At 41.9% G+C, this 26,761-nt stretch overlaps 1 protein-coding gene across 1 annotated transcript; it reads right to left on the bottom strand.

Annotated features, from left to right (window-relative positions):
• Positions 1-1,363: 1,363 nt before the first annotated feature.
• On the bottom strand, positions 1,364-26,086 carry LOC113157193 (protein Dok-7). The gene is made up of 13 exons (XM_026352516.1): positions 26,006-26,086; positions 25,868-25,913; positions 24,604-24,834; positions 22,329-22,529; positions 16,814-16,933; positions 12,956-13,054; positions 11,813-12,609; positions 10,929-10,977; positions 10,174-10,761; positions 8,968-9,056; positions 7,950-8,019; positions 4,008-4,187; positions 1,364-1,944 (listed from the first exon to the last, which is right to left on the bottom strand). Exons 1-13 carry the CDS (start codon positions 26,057-26,059, stop codon positions 1,808-1,810), a joined length of 2,661 nt encoding a protein of 886 aa, XP_026208301.1. The 5' UTR covers positions 26,060-26,086; the 3' UTR covers positions 1,364-1,807.
• Between the last annotated feature and the right edge of the window lie 675 nt (positions 26,087-26,761).

The following is a 26,761-nucleotide window of genomic DNA, read 5'->3' as shown; positions in this document are numbered from 1 at the left end:
TGTATGCAAATATAACTTTACACCATAAAGCACTAAACTATTCATCAACTTTATACATCTTTACAACAGATTCACTGAGGTTAACAGCTGTTCCTGTTATTACGTCCACCGTCTGTGTTTGACAGCAGAACAGAAAGAGGAGGATGAAAGGCAAGGAAAGGTGATTCAAAGTTAATAATGACAAACACATTTACACAAGTGTCATCTCAGCTACATTTCACTCTTTTAAAAACATTTTAATGCTAATCTAGTGCTGTAATTCTGGGATCTGAAATTGTTGTTAATCAGGCAGTCACACAAATAACCACCTGTTTTTATATCCAAAATAATACGTACATATAGTATGAGTTATATTATAAATGTAAAAAATATTGTGTGATAACCAGTGAATACAGATGTTTAACATCGGCACAGCATTCAAAGAAAAATGAAAGAGTAATTTTAAAATTCAAAGATTATTATTATTAAAATATTTTGAAAAGAGTATGAGACACGTTAACTGGAACTTTTTTGTTTTACTTTTTTTACTTATTGTTGAAAATAGCACATACAAATATTCATGTATTGTTCTATAACACTGAAAGTATATCAGTACCTTTAAATAATGCAACATACAATAATACATTGTAATATATATATATATATATAAATAAATAAATAAAAGGATTAGGTGACATAGTGGTGTGGTGACATACAGGTCGCCTCTCAACTTGAAGGACCTGGGTTTGAATCTACGGGTCGGATCTTTCAGTGTGGAGTTTGTTTTTCCCACATCTGCTTGGGTTTTACAACTGTACATGGGACATAAGGTCCCACATATATGATCCAGTTCTACAAAGACTGAACACGACACGCAAATTACTTAACGCTATAAATAATTTACAAGAAAAAGGCAACAGGCGCTGTCATTGAACTGGTTCCATACGTGTTAACTGTATTCAGATCAGCTAAATGGAAATAAAATGTATTTAGACTCATCGAAAAAAGAGACAATACACTGTAGAAGAGTAGCTCTACGCAACACAATCAATCAATTTTTATAATGGAAGTTTCAGTAAAAATCTTATACGTACACACATAAAGAATAAAAAGTACATCTCTATATAAACTCTAAAAAACAAAACAAGATGTATATGATGAACACCGATCCATCAGTACGTAGGTAAACAAAGATGACCACGCACAGTGTGGAAGTGTTCCTAATGTCTGTGAATCTAACATTAATGAGTAAGACTGGATGAAATGTTTGACCTCAGTTTGAATATATATATATATATATATATATATATATATATATATATATATATATATATATATATATATATATATATATATATAGAGAGAGAGAAATTTCATGCAAGTAAATATGGAATTATTTGATCTCTGTGTAAAAGCAGGAGTTTGTTCTCCCAGTGAGAATAACCACCACCATCCAGTAAACGTGGACAGAAGCAGCATGTTGCACGTTATTAGAGATGACCAGGGTGAGCTGAGGATGTGGACGTCTCCCTTCACGTTAGCCTCAGGCTCCAGTGCTGACATAATATCATTTAATGAGATGACCAAGACCGAAAGGTTGCTCCTGATTAATGCCAAACTTTTAACTTTCGACTTGTTCACCATTGTGTATCGCTACAGGCTCCATCTTTAGGCAGCTTTATGGATACAGAAACACGGCTGAATCCAAGAAAGTGGACACGGAGCAGACAGATTGGTGAATATATAGATATCAAAAAAAAAAAAAAAAAGACTGTATTAAAAAAACTTGGAAAAAAACATCAGCGCTGAGAGTTCAAAGACAAAGAAGTCAATGTGGCGTCCCCTTTCTTCTCAGCTCCAGAGTGTGCAGGCCCTCCTGCCGACCCAGGGCGTGCTGCGTGCCGACTTTGTGGGCCGTCTCTGTGGCGGCGATGTCAATCTGGGCATATCTGGTGGAGGTCTTTCCTGTCGAGACACAAAAACACAGCCTCTTCACTTGAGATACCATAGAAAAGACAGCTGGCCATTTTGGAAAATATGCTTCTGTGCTTTCTTTCTAGGAGTTAAAAAGGTAAATATGAATATGATTAGCGTGGTTCAGCAGAGGATGGCACCGTCTGAAGGTTAAAAATCCTACGAGCACTTGTGATGATCATGTCATGGTGTTTATGGGGGTTATGCAAAATGCTAATTGGCATTGTGGGAGGCTGACCTTGCTCTATACGTGCATTTCGTTACCTATATTGTTAATATTCGTCATGTGGAGGCAGACAAATATAAAATGCTGAATATTTCTTCACTTAGAAAAAAAATCCTGGATTTGATAAATGTCCAAACAAATATGACAGAGTTCAGAGTGAAGTGGATCTCTGCCCTCGCTGCCAACTTGATGGCTCAAGTGTCACCACATGGAGCAGAAGAAAATGCAAATGATTCAACCGAAGCTTTTAACATTCCCTCTCATGCGCTGTGCTAGCATTATGATAATACAGGGCCCCGGCTGAAATCCAATAGAGACGATGTCAGGGTTGCCCTACATGTGCATGAAAAACCACTATAGCGTACATCACTGCACTGCTCGTCTCGTGCTTGAAAGATGTTTTACAGTCCCGTAAAGCTGAGGAAATCCAACTCAGCTCCTCACAACACATCAGTAGCTCCTAGATGAGGTTCCCATTAGAGCCAGTGAAGTCACAGCTGTGATCTGAATGCCCTGCGACCCCCTTTATAGTGCTGAGATGGGACACCCCTCCTCCCAGGTGACGGATTAATGAGGCCGCATGCCGGGATATAAACTGTATTGCTGACATCAGATATTAACCTCTCTCATGTCAGAGCTCGAGCGGCCCTCGTATTCCTGAGGGCAATGACGCTAATAGCCGACTTATCTGTCAATTACTGCTCGCTGCCACGTCTCCAATGACAAGGACTCAGCTGTCTTACAGTGAGACGACATGAAATCAGCTCAATGGTTTGAGAGCGATTCCTGTAACTCTACCAAAGTGAAATGAAATTACAGAACAATCACAGTCTGGCACGACTTTTTATCCTCGCTTGATACCGATACCCTACTCAGAGAGCAGGATTTAAACACAAAGTGTATTTTAGAAAACAGTTCGTCCACAGTGCTGCTGCACAGACTGACACACTAATAAGAAAGCCTTGTAGGCTGTGTGAGCAAAAACAAGAAGATAAGGGCTGAGGTCATTTCATTTTCATCGGTTCAGGATGTTGATATTCTTTACAAATACATAAAACCTCTTTTCAGTGGTATTTAAACCCAGCATATCCCTCCTACGCCATCAGATTGGAATATAATTGAAAATAGCAATAATAACATTTTTGTGTGTGTGACGGTTGTTTAACCCTTTGCTGTTTGTGGCTGTATGGTGTATGGTATGGTGGCACCTTAGGTAAGACTTCCTTACGCTTACCCTGCCTTTGCCTTGTACCTTGTAAGTCGCTTAGGATAAAAGCATCTACCCAATGACTAAATGTAATGTAAATGCAAATGTTTGAGTTGACTTCGCACTCTTAGAAATCCAACCGGCTGCTCAGCCACTGAGGCCATGCCATCAGTGGTGAAGGCAGAAGGATCAATAGCAATACGGTAGGAGAACAGGCTTAACAGGAACTCTGAAAGTTGGCTTACACAAGCAGCAGGGCTCTTGGCAGCTGCAGATCTGCCTTTGGAAGAGGATCACAAACAACACCGTGGCACAGGCTGTGATTAGGGAGTCGGGTTGGGGTTAGATGTGCGAGTCTCTCAGGAGAAACGACCCCAGTAGCTGATAATTGGTCAATGAAACATCACTTCAATTTTACCACATGATGCCACCTTGGCCAGCCTGCGTTTGAGCCTTTGACGCTACCTCTTCATTTGGCTACATGTAGGGTCAGCACAGACCCACAGGTGGAGTTTGCCGCCCTGCCTGTGTGACTGCTGTCTGAACAAGGTAAAACACAATGTTCCTCCACCCCATCACCGCTGCTTTAGAGACACAGTGTTACTTCAGGTGCATCCTTACTCTGTGCTGGTAGCTGGGCGACACTCCCTCGGGTGCCGGGCCCCGGCTCCTGCAGCTCCAGCTCCATGTAGTTGAGCTGCTTCTTGGATGTGGGACTGACAGGAATATTCACGTATGTCACACTTTCACTGCGCGACCTTTCAGGAAATGCTGCGTCTGGAGGGAAAACAAACACTGCCCCTGCAAATGCAAAAAGGAAACCGTGCTAATTAGAATACAATGGAGTTTGTTCACATGTGACCGTGAAGCTTTTTTTACCTGAAAAGGTGTGAACCCTTATTTTTTATCAGAAGATCCTTTAAAAAAACTATCAAGTAATTTATGCTGCTACCAAGATTTGTCTGTGTAGCCTGAAAAGCTGTATCAGCACGCTAAATAGCTGTCATCCAAAAGCTATTGAAGACACACAAAAGCTGATGGGATTCTTTCTTAAAAATGAACAACTCAGTGTTTTTGTGACACTTTAATTAAAGAGTATAGCCGTTTCCTGTGTTTCTAATAGTTCCTGGACAACAACATTGTTGTTGCACGGAGGAATAAGATGTACAGTCCTGTGGCTACACAGACGGTACAGAGCATAATGTATTAATTCGTGCCTTTCATCATTTTATGAGGTTTACTGAGAATACTGAAAAGATAAAATAACACCAGGCTTACTTTGCCACTTCAAACAGAACTTGTTTTTGTCATTATGACCTCAATTAAAAGACTGTAATGAAGACGTAAAAGGGAAAAGCTGGTAAGATTTCAACACGTTGTCATTATAACCGTAACCCTTAATCAAAAGCTAAAAAATAATAATAATAATAATAATTCCTCATGTCTTAACAGCTCTTGAGACAACGGTACTTAACAGCCTAATGTTAATTAGTCATATAAATACAGACGTCTGCGATTAAGTGACTCTACTCTGAAACAGTAAAGCATATACTGTATGGGATCAGCAGTTGCACTGAGTAGTGTGTATCCCACTAAATTGCCCTTTTACCCCCAGAGGGTAATTACATGTAATTAACTGATCGTCCCCTGAGCTACATTATGAGCTACATTATAGTCATTTTGTGCTGTGGGGCAGTAAACTCTACTTTACTGCCCGTTTAATTAAACCGTCATCGCTATTTTGTAAATTCTATCATGCTGCTTTAAACTGTGTGCAGAGCTCCAAATTCAATATCCAGCATATTATTATTTTTAATTATAGATATTTTTAATGCATTCATTAATATCTCCAATATTTGCACTGACAACAGGCAGTTTTAACAGCAGTCATACATTCTGTGTAAAATCAGCTAATGCTTCAGCAAGTTGACCGAACAGTGCAGTCAGCAGAAGACAAAGGGTTTCACGTACAACTAACAAAACAAATGTCGCCTCTACCCATTATGACTGAATAGCTTTTCCTGTCAAACACACAAATTACAGCCACGCTGCTGCCTGAAGTGCATTGTCTTGCGTAATTTACTGTGCTCGACAAATGGTTACCATTGACAACAGAAAGCCCCTGTCGACGTTACCCGTCATAAACCTAAAAGCCACTAAGGATAAACTGCTGCAGAGTTGAGTTCAGTGCTGGCTGCATAGTGTCTGGCTCAGTGTCTTCATACAGTAGCAGAACAGCTGGATAAAATATGTGCATATTTTAGCTGTGTGATGTGTATTACACAACGTTTTATTTTTGTTATGCCTGTATCTGCTCTACCAGCTCAAATCTTACCCTCAAGGATATCTGAGCAGACTTCTGCTTTTCTCAGTGACGACAAAAATGTCTAATCAACAATGATTTCAGCCTTTATTAGTTTTATCCCAATATAGCCGAGAGACAAAAAGACAAATAAACCAATAAAGCTGATCATAGTAATCATCCATTCAGGACGACAGGCTCACATAAGCTCAGCACAGTGCGCAGTGTATAATAATAATCAGGAAGTAAACGGTGATGTATCAAAAAAAAGGACTAGTCAGCACAAACTGATGTACAGACAATCATATGATGATAAACGCTCACGCTGAGTGAGATTATAAATACACCATCATGTTGATACGGTTCTGTAAATTCTGCACAGATGCTGGAGATATCTAACACTCTGGGACAAAAGGTTTCACCTGCTATTGACTCTTCCTAAATGGCAGTAGCTGTGGCCATTATCTGCAACCCAGAGGCTTCAAACCCAGGGGACGCTCATACAATCAGTGAGGAGCCATTAGACGCCAGCAGAGTGTCGGCGGGTGCAGCCGTTGGCAACATCTAAGAGGCCTGATAGCTAATTGATCAGTCACCAAGCAGCCCCCTGCAGAAGTGTGGTGTTTTATAATGGCTGCCATTACAACAGTGGGTTTGCCCGCAGCTCTGAAGCTCGGGGACATTTCGATAATACACTTTGTGAAGGCTCTAGGGGAGATGTTAGAGGCAATACCCGTCTGAGCTTACTGACCCAGACTCACAAGGTCAACTGCTTTTGAGGGAAAACATGGGTGTAATGACGTGACGTCAGGCTGAGAGGCCTGTTCAGGCTGGTTTTGGAACTTGCAACAAGTTACGCTAGCAGGAACACATTAGACTGTGGTGTGGAGGGAAAACATGACAAAGGAGTCGAGACTTTTCTAACTATAAAGTTCAGCAACACTGTAACATCAGTTTCATGTAGTTTCAGCTGCCATGAGCCTGCGTCTTCATGTCTCCTGTTCCGCATGTATGTGCACTGTACGTGGACATGACAGATGGGTTTGGTGGCACATCGTGACAGCTGCTGGGACTTTAGTAGAGCAGGTGTGCATTAGACTGAGGCCAAACGTCCCCCCTCACAGCATCTTCTCACCTCACATCAGGGCCAGTACCTGGTCACGTATCAACACTCTCTCTTGTTACATCTCTTTTTGTTCTTCACACAATTGACTCATGTAAGAGTGTGAGTTTATGGTATTGCATAAAATGCAGATGCAGAAATTAATATTCCATCTGCAGCGAGTCCTTCAATTGATGACAGAAGGAAGGAGAAGCTGACGGACTCACACATTTATTCTGAATTGCACTTAATGTAAACACAAATTACACATGCGACTTAACCTGTCTCTGCTTTACACATGTGCTATATGATAAATCTCTGACAAGCACTGAAATTAATGTAATTATGTATATATAAATATATATATTGTATATAATTATATGTATGACTTGAATGTAAGAATAATGATAACACATTGGAGTCGTATTAGCATTATTACTACATTCAAGTTAGTAGGTTTATTTTTCCTTATACCAATTAATTACATTTTTTAACATGTTACATAACATTTTTGTTAAGTATAAAGTATTTTGTCTTTTCTTGATTGATCAGTCAGCAAAACAATTCCATCTGCCTTTAACACAAGTTTTAAGCAGTAAACATGCTACAAATAGGCTTCGATTCAACCCCTAACATACTGCTGCCTTTAATAAAAATTGCTCACAGAGACACTCACAGTGTCGCTGCAGATGCTCGAGTCTTGTTTGGGTGATTTTTTGATTGATTAACGTCCAGAAATAATGAAAAAAAGAGTTCTATCTACGACTCAAATGTGATGAACTTCACCGTCCATGCAGCACTCTATGTGCCGTTTAAAGAGTAGCCACTTCCTGTCAATGTCACAGTCCATTACCCTAGATAAAGTAAAGTAAACATGAGGTGTCTGTTCCTGCCATCCTGTTTTGTACCAGTTCGCTTTTTCAGAACCATAAATGCTCATTTTACACATTCATTTCAAGTTACACACACAAGTTAATGTGTTTGTAGCCATGTGAATCCAAGTCATCGATCGGATTCATTTTTCATGTGTGGGTTCTGGTTGTAGTAAGGGTCACTAGGTAGTATGCAACTGAGAATCTTCAGAGCACTCAATGGAAATAAAAGTCTAATATTGTCCATTTAGCGAGAAAAGAAATGTTGTGATGTCAGTCTCACTCACCTTCAGCCTCTTGAAGGAACCTCTGCTGACCACAGCTGCCCATTAACTCATACTTGCTTTTTTCTTCTGCCTGCAAGACAGTAAGCACTGTTGATTATAATCTGCAGTGACTGCACCCAACATATAAAATGATTGCATAAGAAGTGTGACAATGATTTTCAAGATTTACTGAGAGCTCAGGGCTAAGTCGTACATTCGGAAACCCTGTCTGCAGTGGTTCATCGTTACAGACAGATAACCATGCCTTTCAAATTGTGGCCTATAATCTCTGATTCCAGACGGCCACTCTAAGAACGTCTATTGTGGTGTGAAAATTGGTGGTGGAGTGCTGCCATACGGCTTTCATACTCGCTGAGAGGCCATTTCCCCACACCATGCACACAAAGAGGCATTTCTCGCTAGGACCACCAGAAATAATGAGCGTGATCCCTGAAATCTGTCATGAACATCAGCTAGACTGCTGCTATATATATAGCACTTGACAATTGTCATGTATTTTAATCTTTAATGCTGCAAAGTAATATGAATGTGTATTCTGTAGTATTTAGAATGTGTTAAATATTATACAATAGCAAATATCATGTAGTGATGGGTCTTTAAAAAGTCTACAACACCATTTCAGAGCCTCAGATTAAATGACTATAAAGTTGAATCAACACGTCCATTATGTCCAACTCCAGTTCTTTATGGCTAACACCTCTGAGAACAGCATATCTCATCATCACAAATACAGTGAAGTCAAGATTATCCTGCAGAACCGCACGTACTGTACAGAGAACAGGCATTACAGAAACATCACAGACCTGTGCAGCCGCTCGTTTTAATCCATAAAGTGTGAGCAAATCATCTTTGGTTTAGCTTTTATTACTGCTGTATCATCCTAGTCAATTGTTATTTTTACCATATCACACATTTGTCCAAATAATGTCCAGATGAATAGAGCACAATAAGTCGCATAGTCAAAATGTGCCAGAAGCCGATAGCACAAAGCGGATTAGAGAGTTTATGACTGGCCCACCTCTGAGTTCCTCTCCGGCATCCGACTCTCCATGACTTCATAAGCAGGATCAGTTCTGCGCCTCTCCTCCTTGCTGGTAAGCCTTTTGTCTGTTGGGAGAGAAAGAAAACCTGTGTTTTAAATATTAGAAACAAAACTAAATGTTTGTACTGGTGAAGAAAATAATCCCACTGTGCCTTTTTTTTTTTTACTTTAAATCAATGTTATGTCTCAAAACAAAACAAGCAGCTAAAGTGCTCTCAAGTCCTAACTGTAGGAATACCTGCAGATCCATTCACAGCAGCAAGTATGAGCAGGCTGATTCATCATCTCACAATACCACAAACCATTATACAAAGCAAAATAACATAATTTGATGCCTGGTGCTGGGAATAATGGCCCCATTATTCACGGGCATTGTACGAGAGAGTGACAGAGTCTGCATGCTTATGAAGAGGTTGAGCATGCAGCAGAAAGGTTGTTTCATTTTTTGTCCTTTGCAAATATGAAGCCTGATCTAAATATTTCTCTAAGCCTCATAATCACGGAGTAGAAGCAGTAAAATCGTCACACAAACACTTATTTGCGTCCAGTGTTGCATTAATTTGATCTATTGATGATGGGATCGAACCACTCGCAAAGCGTTCTCCAGCACAACCCAAAGATCATCACTGGTCATCTATTAAAATGAAGTATTATTATAAAATTATTATTTTTTATTAATAAAAAAAAAATAGCCGATGCAAATTGTTTCTCTTTGGTGATGATGTGGCTTTAAAGAAATTCTGAATAAACTGTTTACAAATGGATTTGCGTCTATTTTCATCCAGTTTTAATCCAATTAAAGAGACTTTCCTCTTAGTTCATGGTTAACCAATCTGAAAAACAGATTAACCATAAAGACATAACTTATAAACTAATGATAAATAGTACAGACAATAGACACTACTTGTATGTCGTATCTGTTCTCTCTAGTTTTCCAAGCCATCACAAAGCTCAGTACAAACAACACTGAAAAAGGAAACATCATAGAGTGCGGAGAAAAGAAACATGCAGTTGATTTAACATAAGATGCTTTAGAAGGATGTTGTTTGTTGTTTTATTGAGGATAAAAAAGAAAAGCAGGACAGAATCAAAGAAAAAATGTGTTTGAAAAGGCCTGAAGAGGAGAAGTACACCAAAGGCAAGGCAGCAGACGAAGAGGAAACCGCTGAAGAGGCCTCTTACCTTCCCTGGCCACTGCCCGACCGTTCATCTCTTCATACTGACACGGTCCGTCCACGCCGTGTGGTCCATCGCTAGGAGCTTTATAGAGCAGCTCCTCGCTAATGGCTGCTTCACATTCTTCTTGGTTTATCTTCAGCACAGGTGAAAAGGTGTGTAAAGCGGAGCTGCGCCTGTTGCGGCACGTTTCCAAAGGTACGACCCGTGGAGGGGGGTGGCAGTGCTTGCTCTGACACTTTAAACAGTTTTCATAGATGACAGCTCTTGTCTCCTGCTGTGAATCCAGTACATGCGTGACAGCTGGTACCGGTTTGAGCTCATTTCCAAAAGCAGGGCTCATTGCTACGTACAAGTTCCCTGTCTGTGGGTTCACCTCTGGTTGCATATCTGCACTGGGAAAACCCAGAAGATCAGCTAAGAGACTGGCTAATTTCTCTTGTCCTTTAATCGGCAGCAGCGACTCCTCACTCGTCTTTGCTGAGCTGTACATACTTGCGGAGCCAGGAGAGGCCCGGGATGTCTCCAAAATGTTCTTCACTGCAGAACTGTATTCACAAGCAGGGCTGGGTCTGCATGTGCCCACTCTTTGATCTGCTGGATTGAAAATATGATGTTCTGGAGGCAAAAAAAACCCTTCAACTCACTTTGGTTTCGCTCCCAAACCAGCTACAGACGCTCCATCAAACATGCATCAAATCTGAATCTTGCATGCAAAAGAAAATACATGCGGCGTGCACGCAGCAGTTGATTACACTTACTTGGTATGGTCGGTACCACTGAACCACTTGCAGGAATACACGGTGCCCCCTGTGGAATAATGAAGAAAATAGATAAAATATATTGTTAAAGCAGCTAAATTAATATTAACAGTAATTAAGTATGAGACACTTTAAAAGACAGTACAGTGTGTATTAAATATTTAAAAATGGGTACGTAGGCATACTTTTATTTCCATCCATTACTAAATGCACTACCAGCAGGTGGAGCTGTGTGTTTGAGAGAGTTTTCAGTAAATTCACATGAACAGACGAGCAGGAAAAGGCTTTTACAAACTAGCACCTGATGTTCTTGATATTTAATTAGAGCTCGACATTTAGAGATTATGGTTCAGACTGGGAGGGTTTAACTAGAAAACCAACACATCAGATGCTCATTTGGCGATCTTGGTTATAAAAATAGTTCAATCTGGAGTTTACACAACATCTCGTAAAAAAAAAAATAAATAAATACAGAGCAATGCCTTTGCTCAAAACCATTAAGCAATGAATAGGAGCTAGAAGGGCAACAAGAGAACAACTGTCAAGTCACTCACAGGGTCTAAATCTATTCGATACAATGAAAGTGTCAACGTGATATGAGTGTAGGACAGATGGACTGTGGGATTGTTAGTTGTTCTGACACCAAACCCAGGGCGGCATCATCCTGCATGATACCACAAAGGTCACGCTGACAGTGAGACACAGGACAGATGATGCAGCGATGATAAGGCCTGCTCACACAAACTGCTACTGCATGACGGCGAGTTGCACAGCGGAGCACGTCCAGGACAGGAGAAAGGTTTAAAAGATGCTTAAAGAGAATAGAACTACACTTATGTTGGATGACTAATGGCTCAAACACTCAAAGATACGTTCCTACTTACCTTAAATCCACCACACTCCGTGCAGATGGTCACGATAGTTTTGGAGGCAGATGTGAGCGAGCTGCAGATGTGACAGGAGTCTGGGTGGTCACTTGGGGGCGCCACCTTGGTTTTCTTACTCTCCTCTAAAGGGCCCTGGAGGTGTTCACTCATTGACAGTCTTGCAGTAGTTTCTGAGTGACCCTCAGAGGCGTTGGCGCCGCTTTTATCGCTCTTTCCTGACTCTGTGATCAGAGCTGTAGCGTCCTTAGCCGGGTCACAGGGTTCATTGTCTTTGGAGGCCTCAGTTCCCTCATGCAAAAGACTCCTGGGAGTGTCATAGAGATACCGAAGTGATGTCGGTACCTGGTACTCGTGTCCAGGGGCAGTGGAGCAAGTACAAGGGCTCAGGTCTTGAGCCAAGTGGGGGGGCAAGTTGAAGACAGAGCCAAAGTCCTCCCCAGGGGTGATATCCAGGCTGCCTGTGTAGGAAGAGAAACTTCCGGAGTAAGAGGAATGGCTGCCCGTGGCGATGCCGCTGTCTGACGAGCTCTGACGGCCGATCTCCAGAAGCTGCCGGGGGGGCTTGGCTGCGGGCCGGTTCCCAGGCCCTTGGCTGACGGAGAGCTTCTCCATGCTTTGTAGTGTCACTTTAACAGACGCATGGCTAACACTTTCAGCCGGGCTGGAGGCTGATTCAGACCAAATGGCCATCCGGCTGCCAATACTGCAATCAGACTGGCTGGTGTCTGAGGTGTCGGAGGAACCAGATATGCTGCGGTCGTCTCCTCCAGCAGATGGGCAATACGTGGACGATACTGCCAAGAAGGATAACATTAATTATAGTGTTATTAAAGGAAAACACTGCCTTCATCATTAAAGCATATTCAAGTATTATAATGCCATTATGTTTCCCCCCGCTGTGCACAGAATAAGAACAATACACATACAACATATCTCCCAACATAATGTGCATCTAAATACAACTTTATTCAAATACAACGTATAATTTATGTGTTTCAGAGGGGAGGAGGGCTCGCTGCAGTGAACCAATCAGAAACACGAGTGTTTTGGGTTAATTAAGTGATGAAAGATGCACTCAGAGCAGTTTAACCTTTGTTTCTATGTTACAGCTGAGCACGCTATGACAGTAACGTACTGTACCTGTGCTGCTCCTGTGAGAGAGCATGCTCAGTCGTTTCTCCAGCTCCTGGGCCTCATGGTTCAGCTTCTCCTCTGAATTCGTTTGACTGGCACTGGGGTCTGTCAGAGGGAGCATCGGAAACATAAGTTCATCCGAAACAACACGAGCTAATTTCATATTTTTGAATAACTGTGAAATCGACATGAAATAAAGCTCCATCGTGGCTGTAAATCATCGAACAAACGAGTGATGGGATAAGTTCTGTAAGTCTTGCTACTGTCACAGAGACACGGGATCAAATGTGACACAGCTGAGCATTTTGTTCTGTGTTGACACAGACACAGCTGTGAAAACACATCTAAAACACCCCAGAGATACAAGAAGGAACACTATGAAGCAGGAGGGTCTCGCTCCTCTTTCTGAGGGATCATGAAAATAAAATGTCAAGATTCATGAAAAGAGTAACCGCAAAACAACAAAGGGTTTGGCAGGAGTGCTATGAGCTAGTATTTTGTATGGAGCTGTAACGGGCCACTGGGCAGGCAGAGAAGAGGGTCACGGAGGGGGACACCTTGTAGTGTTGCATAAATACTGCAGAGTTTATTAATAGCGCTACCACGTGGCTCAGTTGGTACGCACTCCGCTGCTGGTGGCTGGAGATTGTTGATGCTGTACGGGGACCTAATGTACCTTGGACCACCAAGGTCAACTCCAACAGTGGATCAATTTGTTTAAATCAGTAAAAGCCTGCAGCAGTGAGGTGGTAAATGTAACTCTATAAAAAGGCTCATGTCCTGTATGTGGAGTACTGACAGATCACATGATCTAGGCAGTGTTCGCTTCCCCACAGTCATTTCATTTTGACTGTGGACACGTTAACCTGCCTTTTGAACGTCTGTCGCTCCCACAGCACATGTCAAATTACACGGCACGTCATACATGTTAAGGAAAAGTACTTGGCCCCAGAGGCTATGGCAACGTACTTCCGTTTTGTGAAGACAAAGCAGAATGAAGTTTTGTTTTTAAACGTGTAAAATAATGGTTAAATGTTCTCACATTAGAACTGCGTGCTTTGCCATCATACCTTACACTTGAACTGTTTTCTAAAAATCTACAAGGAGGTTAAAGTCACTCTACTTTGCCACGCCAGCGAGCCACTTCACGTAGACACTTTAATTTCACCTTATCATATGTTTAAAGTGTTGTTGTTGAGTCGTTACAGTACCTTTCTGATTAGGATTCACTGTAAAAGCTTGTGCCGTTATTGGTGGCACTTTGTGTCTTTGCTGCACAAAGACTGCAATTCGCCACTTTGCGTGCTGGGTTTCCTTGAGTGGCATATGTCCCCGTATCACACTCTAAACTTGTTTAAAACCTCCTCTTCTTCGACCGATTTGTAGGATTTGAAGAGCAATATGTAAAACAGATGTGTATAAAAGCCAAATCTCAGTTTAAACCATGAATGCAGACATAATTTCATCTCATAACTTCTAAATGAGCCAAAATCCCCACAGTCTATGATCAGTGTGTGAAATCTTTCATTTCCAGTGTGGGCGTCTCTCCTGTTGTTACTTGACCACTTGTTTGTACATTTCCCATGTTTCTAGCCAAACTTTCTAGTGTGCAATGTGAAAATGGGCTCCCTGGGAGGAAAGAATTGCCGTGCAAACACAGCGAGAAGGGACAGGTGGAAACACTGCAGCACGTAATGGTGACAAACACACAGCTGAGCCTGGGAACACGGCAGTAGTCAATCAAAACGGCAACCGGGGGGGAGGGATTCAGCTAGTAGCTATTTATATGTAAGTGACACAGAAATGAGGGGAAAGGAGCAACAAAGTTTAAAATCTAAAAAATAAGAGGGAGAGTGGAGCGGTGGGTGGCTGAGTATGAAATGAAGGGGGGGCAGCAGAGGAATCCTGTGGATGAGGTTACACACATGCCCGGAGTGATTAGGAGGCTTTGGCTGCTCTGCTTGTGTGAACTGTGACTTTGACCCCTCGCTCCCCCTCCAACATCCTCCCTGCTATTTATTCTACTATGCACCACAATAATAGGAGTATGAGCTAAACCTGTGATTGGGCGGCGAGATGTGTGAGAACCAGAATATCTACAGTATGAACCCCCCCCCCCACACAGCTGCCAGCTCCACGTTTCCTGTTAAGTTGCAGACTGGGTGAGAACATTTTTAAAAACCTGCTAGTGTAGAAAACTAAGAGGTGTTAAAGTGGACAGCAGGAGAGCAGAGAACAGCTTTAGTAATAATAGATGTAATATTACACAAATAGAGCAAATCTCATACATAAAATACAGTAGTTGGAGAGTTTCTAGTGTAAATGTCTGTTCCTGAGACTAAATGTTAATTTCTATTTTCAGTAAACAGTTTATTGTAATAAAAAGTGAGAGGCTGAAGTAGAATGGTGCAACGTTCCTACATTTTATTTCTTTTATAGGTATTTTAGGTTTAAAGCTGCATTAGAGTTTGTTTTTTTGTCACTCGAGGGTAGAGAAAAACTTCATATTAACATATCACCATAGAAAGATCTTAACATGTGAGCAAACAGGTGCCCAGGTGGACATTCAGTCCCATGTGTGTACCAGCTAGTTGCTGAATTACATATGGATTCAATGTCATTTACTGTCCACATGAATGAGTTTAAACATTAATGGTGCAAAACGTTATGACGTCTTTAACACATTAGTTACCAGGACAGAAGAGGAGATTTGTAGAAAACACCTGTCCAGTAAATTTGGTGTGTCAAACGCTCCCTAGAGCTGAGCGGGACGTAGAGATTATTATAAATCTCAGTGGGTTCCTCTTGTACCTACCTTTTGTCCATCACACAGTAATGTTTTTAGTAGCTTTAAATGTAGAAAATAACATCTAAAAATAAGTTATGTGAAAGTTTAGGATAAACACTTTTAAAATCAAACATTTATTATTATTATTATTATTATTATTATTATTATTATTAATGGTATTTCTTGAAGAAATTCAATATCTTTTATTCCACTTTCAGCATTGAAATTACACAATACTGATGTTAATGTACAGAAACAAGCTAAGCACTGGAAAATAGCACTTTTTAAAAAAGACAAACTCATCAGATCCTGTCAGGTCTGCACAATAGGAGGCAGCAGAACAGGAGAGCAGATGAGCTGAGGGTGGACAGGTCGGGGTTTGGTGCTCATTATACAGAAAAACAACACTGTAATACACAGTGTTGCCATAGTCCGACCTACTTATGTTTTAGAAAACTTATTATACTTTGTTTTCAAACATTCACAACAGAGATTATGATGTGCAAGTGTTCGTTCAGTTATTTAACGAGTGTACTTATCTCTGACAAATTGAAGTTCTGCCAAACGGCACTGCTGTAATAACAGTGAATTTAAAATAATACCAATAATGATGGTGACCCTGAACTTTACATTTGCCATAGTACACTTCAGTCAGGGGGTTGGTGCGTTTGACTAAAATTATAAATTGCTTCAGAGGATAACCCAATTAGATGAAAACAAAAAAAAACAAAAAAAAAAAAACAACAGCTGTCGGTCAAAATCAAAGCCATCTGCGGAGGAATCCTCTGACTCATTCTGTATTCCTGGAAGACATTACACCTCGCAGCTTTGATAAATCACTAGAAGCACAGGAGGGAAGTTTACTACAGTTGTGATATCAACTGCTGACTTGTGTGTTTGCTCGTACTCCCTGGCAACACGGTGGCTGCTTATTATCCATATAAGCATCATAAACTTTCTCGACGTCCACCTAGTCGTTTAGAATAACATCTAAACGTTCCCGTCTCTGTGGATGCAGTTGTTTTGCTTTTTAAGTACTTTCCAGCTAAGCAGCACTAAACACCTCTGGTACTGACCTGGCAAAACGGGCCGCAGTCCAAAGGGGCCCCTCGTCGGGGAGATGCCTCTGACGACGCAGTCGAACAGAAAACTGATCTGCTCGCTCTCAGCTGATGTGAGCAAAAAAACACCGGCCCCTGTAAAAAGTACAAAAGTACACTGTATTAGTCTCATGTCCTTTTTATTTTCTGTTTCTGATACATCTGATACATTTCCACATTTTACAATGATTGAAAGCATCATCAAAGACATGTAGAGGTCAGAGGTCGCGCTCTCTCCAGAGGTCTCCTGACCTCCCACTGACAATACAACCGGTTGTCCATTCCAAGGTGTCAGCCCATCTCTGAGACCACCCATGTCAATGTTTTGCCTCAGTCACATTCCCAACACCGTCCTGGACGTGAGCGCGTCAAAGACCAGCAGTGAGGTCTGCTCAGGTTTCTGCACAAGGCGAAACTGAAATGAATTTTCTACTGATCATTGTTATTATCTGGATCTGATTACAAAGAGAATTATCTCTGGCACAAGAACTACTGGATTCTGGAGCTGGACATAGTCTCCTAAGACTTTCCTGCCTTTTGTGAGCACACAAAAATATACATGATGCTTTTGGCAGCAGGTGACTGACCATCAGGTGGACTGCCAAAAGGCAGAGTAGAGAAAATAAGACCCCGAAGCAAACTCGAGAACAGGTGGGAGGGCTTGTTTGGTTTACAACACCATAATGATTCTGTGTAGGAACAAAAACAACTCGGGAGAACCCGTCTGGCCTCTCCTTTTAAAAAAGTGATGAAACACAGCATCCATGTAAAGGAGAAAAACTTCTTAAACTGAGTTCAGTAAGTGGGACGTGAAAATGAGCTTTAATCCTCACAGGCAGAGAGCCGAGACTGTGGCTCCTTCATTTCACAACAGCAACAACATACAGTTACAAACAGGCATTGAAAGCGGACACGTTTGGCTACCAGTAATAAATCTATCACTTGGAAATAGACTAAGCCCTTTTCAGACATGAACTGCTTGACATGTCACTATCTTACTATGTTGGACTTAGTAACACAGTAACAAGTCTGAACGGCATGCGGTCACGTTAACGGATGACCACGCACGGTGAGAGGGTGCTGCTGCATCTCCGTCAGCGTCACAGTGTTGCTGTTGTCGAATTAAGAGAGTGCAGCTGCTTTTTTAAAAAACTTTATTGCAGCCAGCTGCAGCGACCGCACAGTTATTATTTAAATCTGCCAAGAAACAAAAGATCAGAGTTGAGGTTGTACTTTACAGCCCAGTGGACTCCAATATTGCAATGTAATGTAATGTAATGTAATGTATGGCAAATATCATGCGTGTACCGTGGCTTTCTCCGTGTCACGGCCATGGTAATAGCCCAGTTTAACAGGCTGATGAAACGAGCAATGTTACATGTGCCCTCTCTGAAAAGTTATAGAGCACCACACATGCTTTTTCTCCCCTGCATGCAGTATTACTAGAAGAGTGCTCAAGTAGCATTGATTAAACATTTGTATTAAATTGAAAATGGTCATCAGGAGAGGATGAGGAGAAGGAAAGAAGCCGGGACACTTCTGCGCAAGATACTTCCGAGATAAAGCTGCTTTATAGGCTACACAAAGTAAACACGCACAGAGCATGGTGATTTATACTGAGATGCAGAACATAAACAATGCAGCCGTAGGTTTCGCACACACACCACCGACGCGTTGTGTCGGTGGTGTGTGATGATTTTGTTTGTTAAGTTTCGAGATGAGATTTCAGTTCTGTTTTCATTATTGTCTTTTCCTGTTTACTTCTTTATGTGTCTGGGGAAAATGTAATTTGCCGTTAGAAATTATTTTTTACTTGTTGATTAATTTTCTGTCTCTCATTCATTCATGCATCTGGTTCATTCTTTTTGCACTGACATCATCCATCAATCCAGGAAATGGCTCAATGTATAGGTGGATATTGTTTAATATTATTTAAGCTCATTCAATTAAAGTTAATGTTCTCACAATTCAAATGTTTTATGTGAAACACTCATTAAAAAACTGCTTTATGCAAAAGGTCAGGATCAAAGCAGCTTTAAACATTCGGTGTTGTCTTAATATGTGATTCACATTCCCCTTGAGTTTCAGTTCACCTTCATATTTTATGTAGAATTTTCTTGTACAACTCCGAATTTGCAGCCGTCCTGGTCCAGAGGCAGCAAAACAGGCCCAAATCAAGGTGCAGTCACCATTTACAGGTGGAATAAGGCTCTTAGACTAGGAACAAAGTGTCTGGTCACTGCCAAACTGAACATTTCTCATTCAAAATAAAAAGTTCTACTTTGGTCTCATTCAATCACTGAGCGTTCTTTAGGTATTGTTCTGGTTTCCACATGGCCTTGGGCAAGCTGGCGGCAGGCAGCACTTTGTTTTTTGTAGAGTAGTGGCTTCCACCTTGTAACTCTGCAGTATGTAGGAGTAGATCATTTCCCTTAGTAAATGAATGAACAAGTATAATTCAGCATTAGGACTTGAAAATCAGGTTTAAGGTCACAGTTATGCAGCTGTGGATCAGCTGGTTTCTTTTAGCCACAAGTTGAAGTGCCCAAATAATAAACTGTGAGTGCCTTTTAAAAAGCACCACTGTATTTATAAACACACAAACACAAATACATCCTCTCCATCACACTTTGGTCACTTGCCTCACATTTCCTACTGACAAACACTGGGGACAAACTGTCAAGCAGGACACGGACAAAAGGTCAGAGAAAACGCAGCACACAGGTCGACTCCCTCTTCAACGAGAGGTGAAAGGTCCAACGCCATTATGGTTGCAGAAAGAAAACACTTTTTGCATGCAGCCCCTCGTTATTGTGCACGTAACTGCTGTAGACCGCAGCGGCTCAGCGCCGAGCCGACACTCTGACCCGAGAGAGGTGCCGAGAGAAATATTAACAAGCCGATGCAACTGCAAGTATCAGGTTTGGTCCAAAAAAAAAAAAAAAAGTGTCATGATCTCCTGTTAACAACATTGCAACTAGGGTGGTAAATACAGAGCTGAGCAATGTGCAGCACAAGTCCCTTATTAGCTGTATATGCAAGTTTGTAGGATATGAAGGTAAAAGTGATTTGTGACCTTCTCCATATTGTGAGATCCATTGCTGAAGATTTAATGGAGCTAAATAAATCACACATCACATTCTCGAGTGTCATGTTTACAGCAGGGTCATCATATGTCTGCAAAGCTCTGATGTCTGCGGCGTGCCCCTCGCGTCTATGTCTGTCCCCTCCAGGTGTTGACACACACGTCTCAACTTTAGTGGTTTCACGTCTATTGCGGGATCACAGGGACAGGGACGGCTACGAGCTTGTGGATAACTCACTTCCTCTGACACGGCTCGTCTGGAGTGATGCGCCGAGCATTTTGAGCTCAGCGGGAGAGATCCTGCGCGGGCAGAATCATTTACTCCTTGTTATCATGGAGCAGCTGGTTATTTTATGCTCCATGTACTGAGCCGCAGAGGACACGACGTGATAAACGAATGAGAGCGAGCGAAAAGAAGTTTGTCGCCAGTTAAACGGTTTCCGTTATTCATCGTTACAATTCAAATCATCAACCACAGCTCTCTGCTTCAAGTATCTGGACTGTCTCTCTGTGAGCAGGTGCATTAATATGTTGCTTTAGCAGCCCACACTCAACAATGGTACTTCACTAAAGGATTTTGACCCCCTCACTGCAGAGATCTGCTCTTGTTCAGACACAGAAGTGATAGTGGGGTCCAGCTGGGTGATATGGCCTGGCTTACACTTACCGTTCCAGGCAATTTCTTCCACACCAAACTCCTGTGCTGTATTTTAAGACCATCCCCTAAGACTTCTCACACTATTGTCAAAAAATAAATTAGAAAAACAATCGTTTTCGATGGCAATTTCATTCTTACATGGCAACGTGTTTGTACTATCAGAGATCTGCTGCATCAAACTAACACCGAGGGCTCTTGAGGCCCTTTGATGAGGCTATGGGGGTAGTTTGAGAAACATTAATGTAAAACATAATTACAGTTGAGGACATTAGGGAGAAATAACGTAGCCTCAGACAAAAGTATATCCACATACTTTTGGCCACATAGTCTGGTAGGCAAAGCAGTAAAAATGAGGGCAGGAAGCTCCCAAATGGATCTTCAATTAGCCACAAAACACTTCCTCAGCTCTGAATTGAACTGTGAACCAATGTTCCAGTGTAAAGAAACTAAAAAGCAGCTGCTGCAGAGGAACTAAGTCACACACCATTAGCAACCCCAATAAGGTTGCTATCACAGGCCTTTCAGACATGAAGCAAGTTAAACAAGGACCTTTTAAAAATCCTACAATGCTCTCATGACGACATCTGCATATCTCACTCCTCTGGCAGCCATCTGAAGGCTCCTTTTGTTGTTGTTGTTGTTTCATAAAACTCTATTGAGCATCTTTCTTAATATGTCTGCCTGAGGGAGGCCTGATGTACGAGTATAGACAGAGAAACATCCAGTTCAAACCACTGATCCTAATGTTTACAACGATGTTTGCCATGCTGAGCGATGCCACTTGGAAGTTGGGATCGTCACTTGTAGGGAATTAGCACTGAAACATCCAGGATAACGGTTTAAATCCATCATCGCAGTGAGGAAAGGCAAATATCTAAAGTGACTGTATTTATTTTGTGTATGTGTGTCACAGCTTCTCTAAATAAAAGCACCGCTCTTAGCTTCTGAACTGTTTTGTATTCTCGCTCAGTCCCTGTATGAATCACACTCATGTGTCCACACTTGATAAATTATTCATCCCCGTGACATTAGAGACAACAGCAGTGCGATCGCCCTCGAGTTATGACTCCACTGCAGGACGAGTCAAACTCTCAGCTCAAAAACAAGCCCTTCTGCAAAATGAGTGTTTGCCAGTATTATTCATTTTCCTCTGGAGTCCTGCACAAATACCTCGTTTCTTACGTTTACAGCTTTAATATTCTGCTGAAGCTTCGTTCCCACTTCCAGCTGGCTCTCACGTGTTTTTAATTCACTGCTGCACACACAATCGCGCTGGGAGGAACTTCTCGTTCACAGAATGACAGCTACACACGATCAACAAATATAATCTTGAGTCACAGCCAGTGATTGTTCTGGCTGTTTGAGAAAGCCATAAGGAAAACATGGCTCATGTCATGATTTAATGAGCTATTAGCCTCTAATGATGTGACCTAATTTAACTCAAGAGACATTATTGCCACGAGATGAGGATGGTGTTTAATGTGGCTGCGCTGAGACTGTTGGTTTTTGATTTTCACTGTGCTGCACAATTTGTTATGTTTCTCTTATTTTGGTATTTTAACCTTGATAAGTTGTATTTTTTGAGTTTTACAGTTCCTTTAGTTCCCCTCATGCTTCCTAAACACAGTTGTGCTGTTTCAGTTCAATAACCAATAATCCTAATCGAGCCTTTTATAAGGAACAATGTAAAACCTAAACTGTTCAACTGTGGTATAAAAGTCCCAAAACATAAGCAGCAATAAACTTACAGTAACCACATCTGGTTCCACCCTCAAATACAAATCCATTAGGTACAGGTCCATATCTGCGCAGGTCTGGGAGGTTCCAGTGGCCGATGATAACAGGTGGGACGTCCCGCGCCAGAGCCAGCAAGTTGTTGCACAGATGAAGAGTTGCAGGTCCGCTCTCCAGCTTGGTCCCTGGTAAGACTCCAACACTGAATCTGTGAACTGAGCAGACACAGAAGCTTGTTACTTGGTGTTAGTGTATGAGATGAAACTTGAAAGACCTATGGTCACTGCTGCATGGAAACTTAGTTAATAAGTCATTTTAGTCAGGGTTGCATTGGCAGATGGGCCAAAACTACCAAACCAGACCCACTTTCAGATAAAAGCCACAGTTAATTCTGGAAAATATGTTCATACCCTTAATAAGAAACATGTTCCACAACTTATTGTGGAGAGGTGCTGTCAAAACCTCAGTCAGACTCAACAGAACACGTCTGACAGCACTGTATTTCCTTCTAATGGCCTTTAAGCGAAGCTCAACCATCTAACCAATCAGATAATAGCAACAATTTCTGCTCGATTATTAAGTTCTGGAGCTTATTTATCGTAATCTGATAAGTGCGAACACCTAAAAGGCTGTGCTGAACGCTCAGGTATAGATGAAATATATGAAGCCGGAGCTAGAAACGGATTAGTTTAGCAGAGAGGCAGCTGTGTCCAGGGAAGAGGTTAATTAGGTGTGGTGGTAACCAGACTTGGTTACGGTCATTGTGCTAAGCTATGCTAATTGACTACTAGCTGTCAGTTTGTATTTAATGTACAGACATATGAGAATATGAGTGTTCTCATACAACCTTTACCACGACCACCCTGTTCTGAAGAGCTGCACGTCTCTATAGTCAAGATGCAGTGTGACAGGAGATAAGTTGCCAAGACTTTTGGTCAAAAACCAACAACATGAAGGAAAAGTAAGAGACAGACTGGATATAAAACACTGTTCTTAGGCAGCATGGATTTGATTTAATTTGCCAAGAAAAGAAGAAACAGCTGTACCCAGAGAATGAAATCATTGAGCTGAGCCGTGAACACAGCAGCCTCAGATCTGGAGCCCATGTGCAATCAAACACTGTCACATGCAGCTGAATGTGTGTATCGCTGCTAATAAGAAACCAAAGAGGAAAACTGGATGTAAAATTAGAACAAAGGAAGAGGATTAAAACTCCGTCTCTGCACGGGAATTCCTGCAACTTCATTCAAAGCGAGTGTGGAGCAGCAGCGTGGAGCCAAAAACACTTTTATCCGACTTTGAACCAGGTTGGACCAGGTGAGAGTGACCGATGAGAGGCGACGACGAGGGAAATGTCGGCCAGCGGTGCCACGTCATCGCTCACGTTAAGAAAGATTCATAAGGTGTCACGAGCGCAACAACAGCTCCAAGCACGGTGGCCCTCGCGTGCTCGCAGGTGACATTTCTGCTGGCTTGGACGAGCTCCACTCTGAGGTATCAAGCATTAGTCCACACACACACACACACACACACACACACACACGCACAAACAAACACACACACACACACACACAGGGACACTTTTATGCAGCTCTCTCAACACAAATACATCTATACAAGGAAGCACAAGCATACTTCACCATACGCACACAGATGCCACATCGTAACACCGTTCAACTGTCTTTAGCACCATGTCCTCTTCCAGCTATCAGTCTGTCATTAGTTGCTGCTTTCAAATGCAGTTGGACCTCGGCCACCAGTCCGCCTCTATTAATAGCTCCTTTTTGTTTATCACTCATGCAACACAGTAGACTTACGTGTCAGTTCATCTTTAAAGCGTCGACACTAGCGACCATCCCAATGCTGTCAGTAAGGAAAACCTCTATACTCGCACCTTCTTTTTTATCGTCTCCAGACTTAATGATGTGCAGCATCTACCTACAGACTGTTTTATGACTTATAATATTGCTTTTTGACCTTGCACTCTCCTTTTGTTGGCTGGTGAACTTCGGTGCTCTTGTCCCACGAGAACTTGCAGACTTACATAACATGGCATTAAAAGGGATTTGTTTTGTTTTTTGTGGGTTTGTTGAATTACAGAACACTTTTCTTCGACTGCTGTGAATTTCAACAGCTGCCAGTATGATGGATGAACAAATCTGGGTGCTGAGCGTTGCTTTAACTACAGTGCAGCGAGGTCGAGTGTAGTGCTGTTTTCTAAAAAATGTATTAAAAAGGGGAAAAAAAATAAGACACCATAGAAACCAAAGCGCAGACAGATTTTCTCACCTTCTCCCAGGCTGTATCGCAGGCGAGCATCCCACGCCTGCAGGGCCTCCCTGCTGTCGAAGCCCAGCAGAGCCGCCTGGTTCAGGCAGAGGATGGCCAGAGTAAACGCTACACCTTCATACCACTGTCCTGCTTCTAGCCCGCAGATCTCCTCCAACGTGAAACTGGCCCTCTCCTTGTTGCCCTGGGCTTTGTCGGACTTGTCTTTGTAAGCGAGTAGCACGAGGCAGTCTGGAGGAGTCATGGGGTCAGTATGAGACAAAGTATAAGACAGACAAACAGAAAAGCAGTTGATGTTACAGATTTATCTTTTTTAAGACACAACACCTCTGTAAAAAAAAAAAGTAATTATTGCCCAACACTAACAAGATCTATTCTGATGCACAGTAGTTGCTGTAGTGTTGTCTTGCCCCTTCAGACAATCAGTGTCAACTAACACAACTGTGACTCTGTGTGTGTGTGTGTGTGTGTGTGTGTGTGTGTGTGTGTGTGTGTGTGTGCACACGTCTCCTTCACACACACACACACACATTTCTTCACACACATAACTGAGGTATGAGCACAGACAGCTGTGACAACACTGACATCAAAGATCTGAAGAGCAGGGCTCAGTCTAACCTGTGGAGCATGTGACAATGTCCTGCACCACATATCCACGGTGGCACACTGTGATGCAAAGAGTCACTTTGAATCCCATGTAGCTCATTCAAAAAATAAACAAACTTTAGAGCACTTCAGACTAGTAAAAGAGTGGGAATGCTTAGAAAATTATGGATGAATATGTGAGTACAACATAAAGTCACTGGGAAACTTAAACCTCCAGCTATGACACAAACTAACACCTTTAAATAGCCAAATATTAATCTGAGCCCTGCTTTTACAGCTGAAACCACTCACAAACTGCGCTATAAATGTGTTTATTTCCATTCACAACAGGTTTCTGTTACTTTGCACAAACTCTAACCGCGCGCCACACGTAATGTTTAGTCACCTTTCCACAGACTGACACACAAGCTCTGGTTGTGTTTTCTCAACCTCTGAGTGAGCCCTGAGAGCAGGCCCAGCTTCTGAATATCCCAGCACAGAGCCGGCCTGATCGACACAAGCAGGGCAGCACCTGATGCGTCCAACCAACCTTCATTGTGGCGCCGCTAAAATGCGCATTTACGTCTCGGCGCACGGCGCAGCTTCAATTTTGGACAGTACTTAAAAAAAACCAACGCGTCAAAGTGCGAGACAGCTTTGTGGTAAAGCTGATATTTACCTGCTACAGGCGACGGCTTGCGAAGTACGAGCCACCTAGTTTTCCACTGTGGAAGAAAAAAACAGAACAAAACTTTGGATGAGCACAGATCAAAGTTCTTGCGCACTATCCGTCAGCACATTTAGTCAAGCCAAACACCTTTTTTCCATCTCTGAGTCTGGCATATCCCTCCACGACAACAGAATCCGTCATCTTCAGTCATGGTTCCTGACAGCTGCAGAGTCGCTGCCTGAATGAGGGGTCACTTTCAAAATAGCTGCTCCTCTCTGCTGGTGGGGCGCAGACTCGCCCCCAGCAAGGCGCACGGAAAAAGGCATGACATGACCGGAGTGTGTGCACCAGCCACGCTGCTGCTGCTGCTGCCACCTGGGCTGCTCTCCACCACCTGCTACTGCTGCTGCAGGGAAAACTACTGCAAGAAACGACCATATGATTGACCTGCTACAGATAACACATTTACTAAATAACTTAATTTGCATGAAATAATAATATTTGAGCACCGAGGTCCTCAAACATTACTCCAAAAGGTTTGGGACTTACACTAAAAGACACTAAATTAAATGTGTAGCACTTGTATAATCTTTATATTAAAAACGTTTTGGCCATTAAAAACTCTCTGTTGGATATTTTTTTAATCTTACAGTAGCTTTAATACAATAAATGTATTTAAAATGGAGAACACTGCCTTCTGTCTTTCAATCTCAACACAATAACCAGTAACAGGATGGAAACATATTTTTGAATAACAGCGTTGAGCTGTCTTAGTCTGCATATCATTAAAAAGACAAGAGAAACATATAGTGTGCAAATGCATTAAATTGCATTATTTCACAGCGTCACCACTTGATTCCTTTTTTTAAAACAATCATATTGTTTTATGTGATACAGCATGTG

Source organism: Anabas testudineus, chromosome 18, assembly GCF_900324465.2.
Source record: "Anabas testudineus chromosome 18, fAnaTes1.2, whole genome shotgun sequence".
Taxonomy (NCBI): domain Eukaryota; kingdom Metazoa; phylum Chordata; class Actinopteri; order Anabantiformes; family Anabantidae; genus Anabas; species Anabas testudineus.
This window is presented reverse-complemented; position numbering and strand designations above follow the sequence as displayed.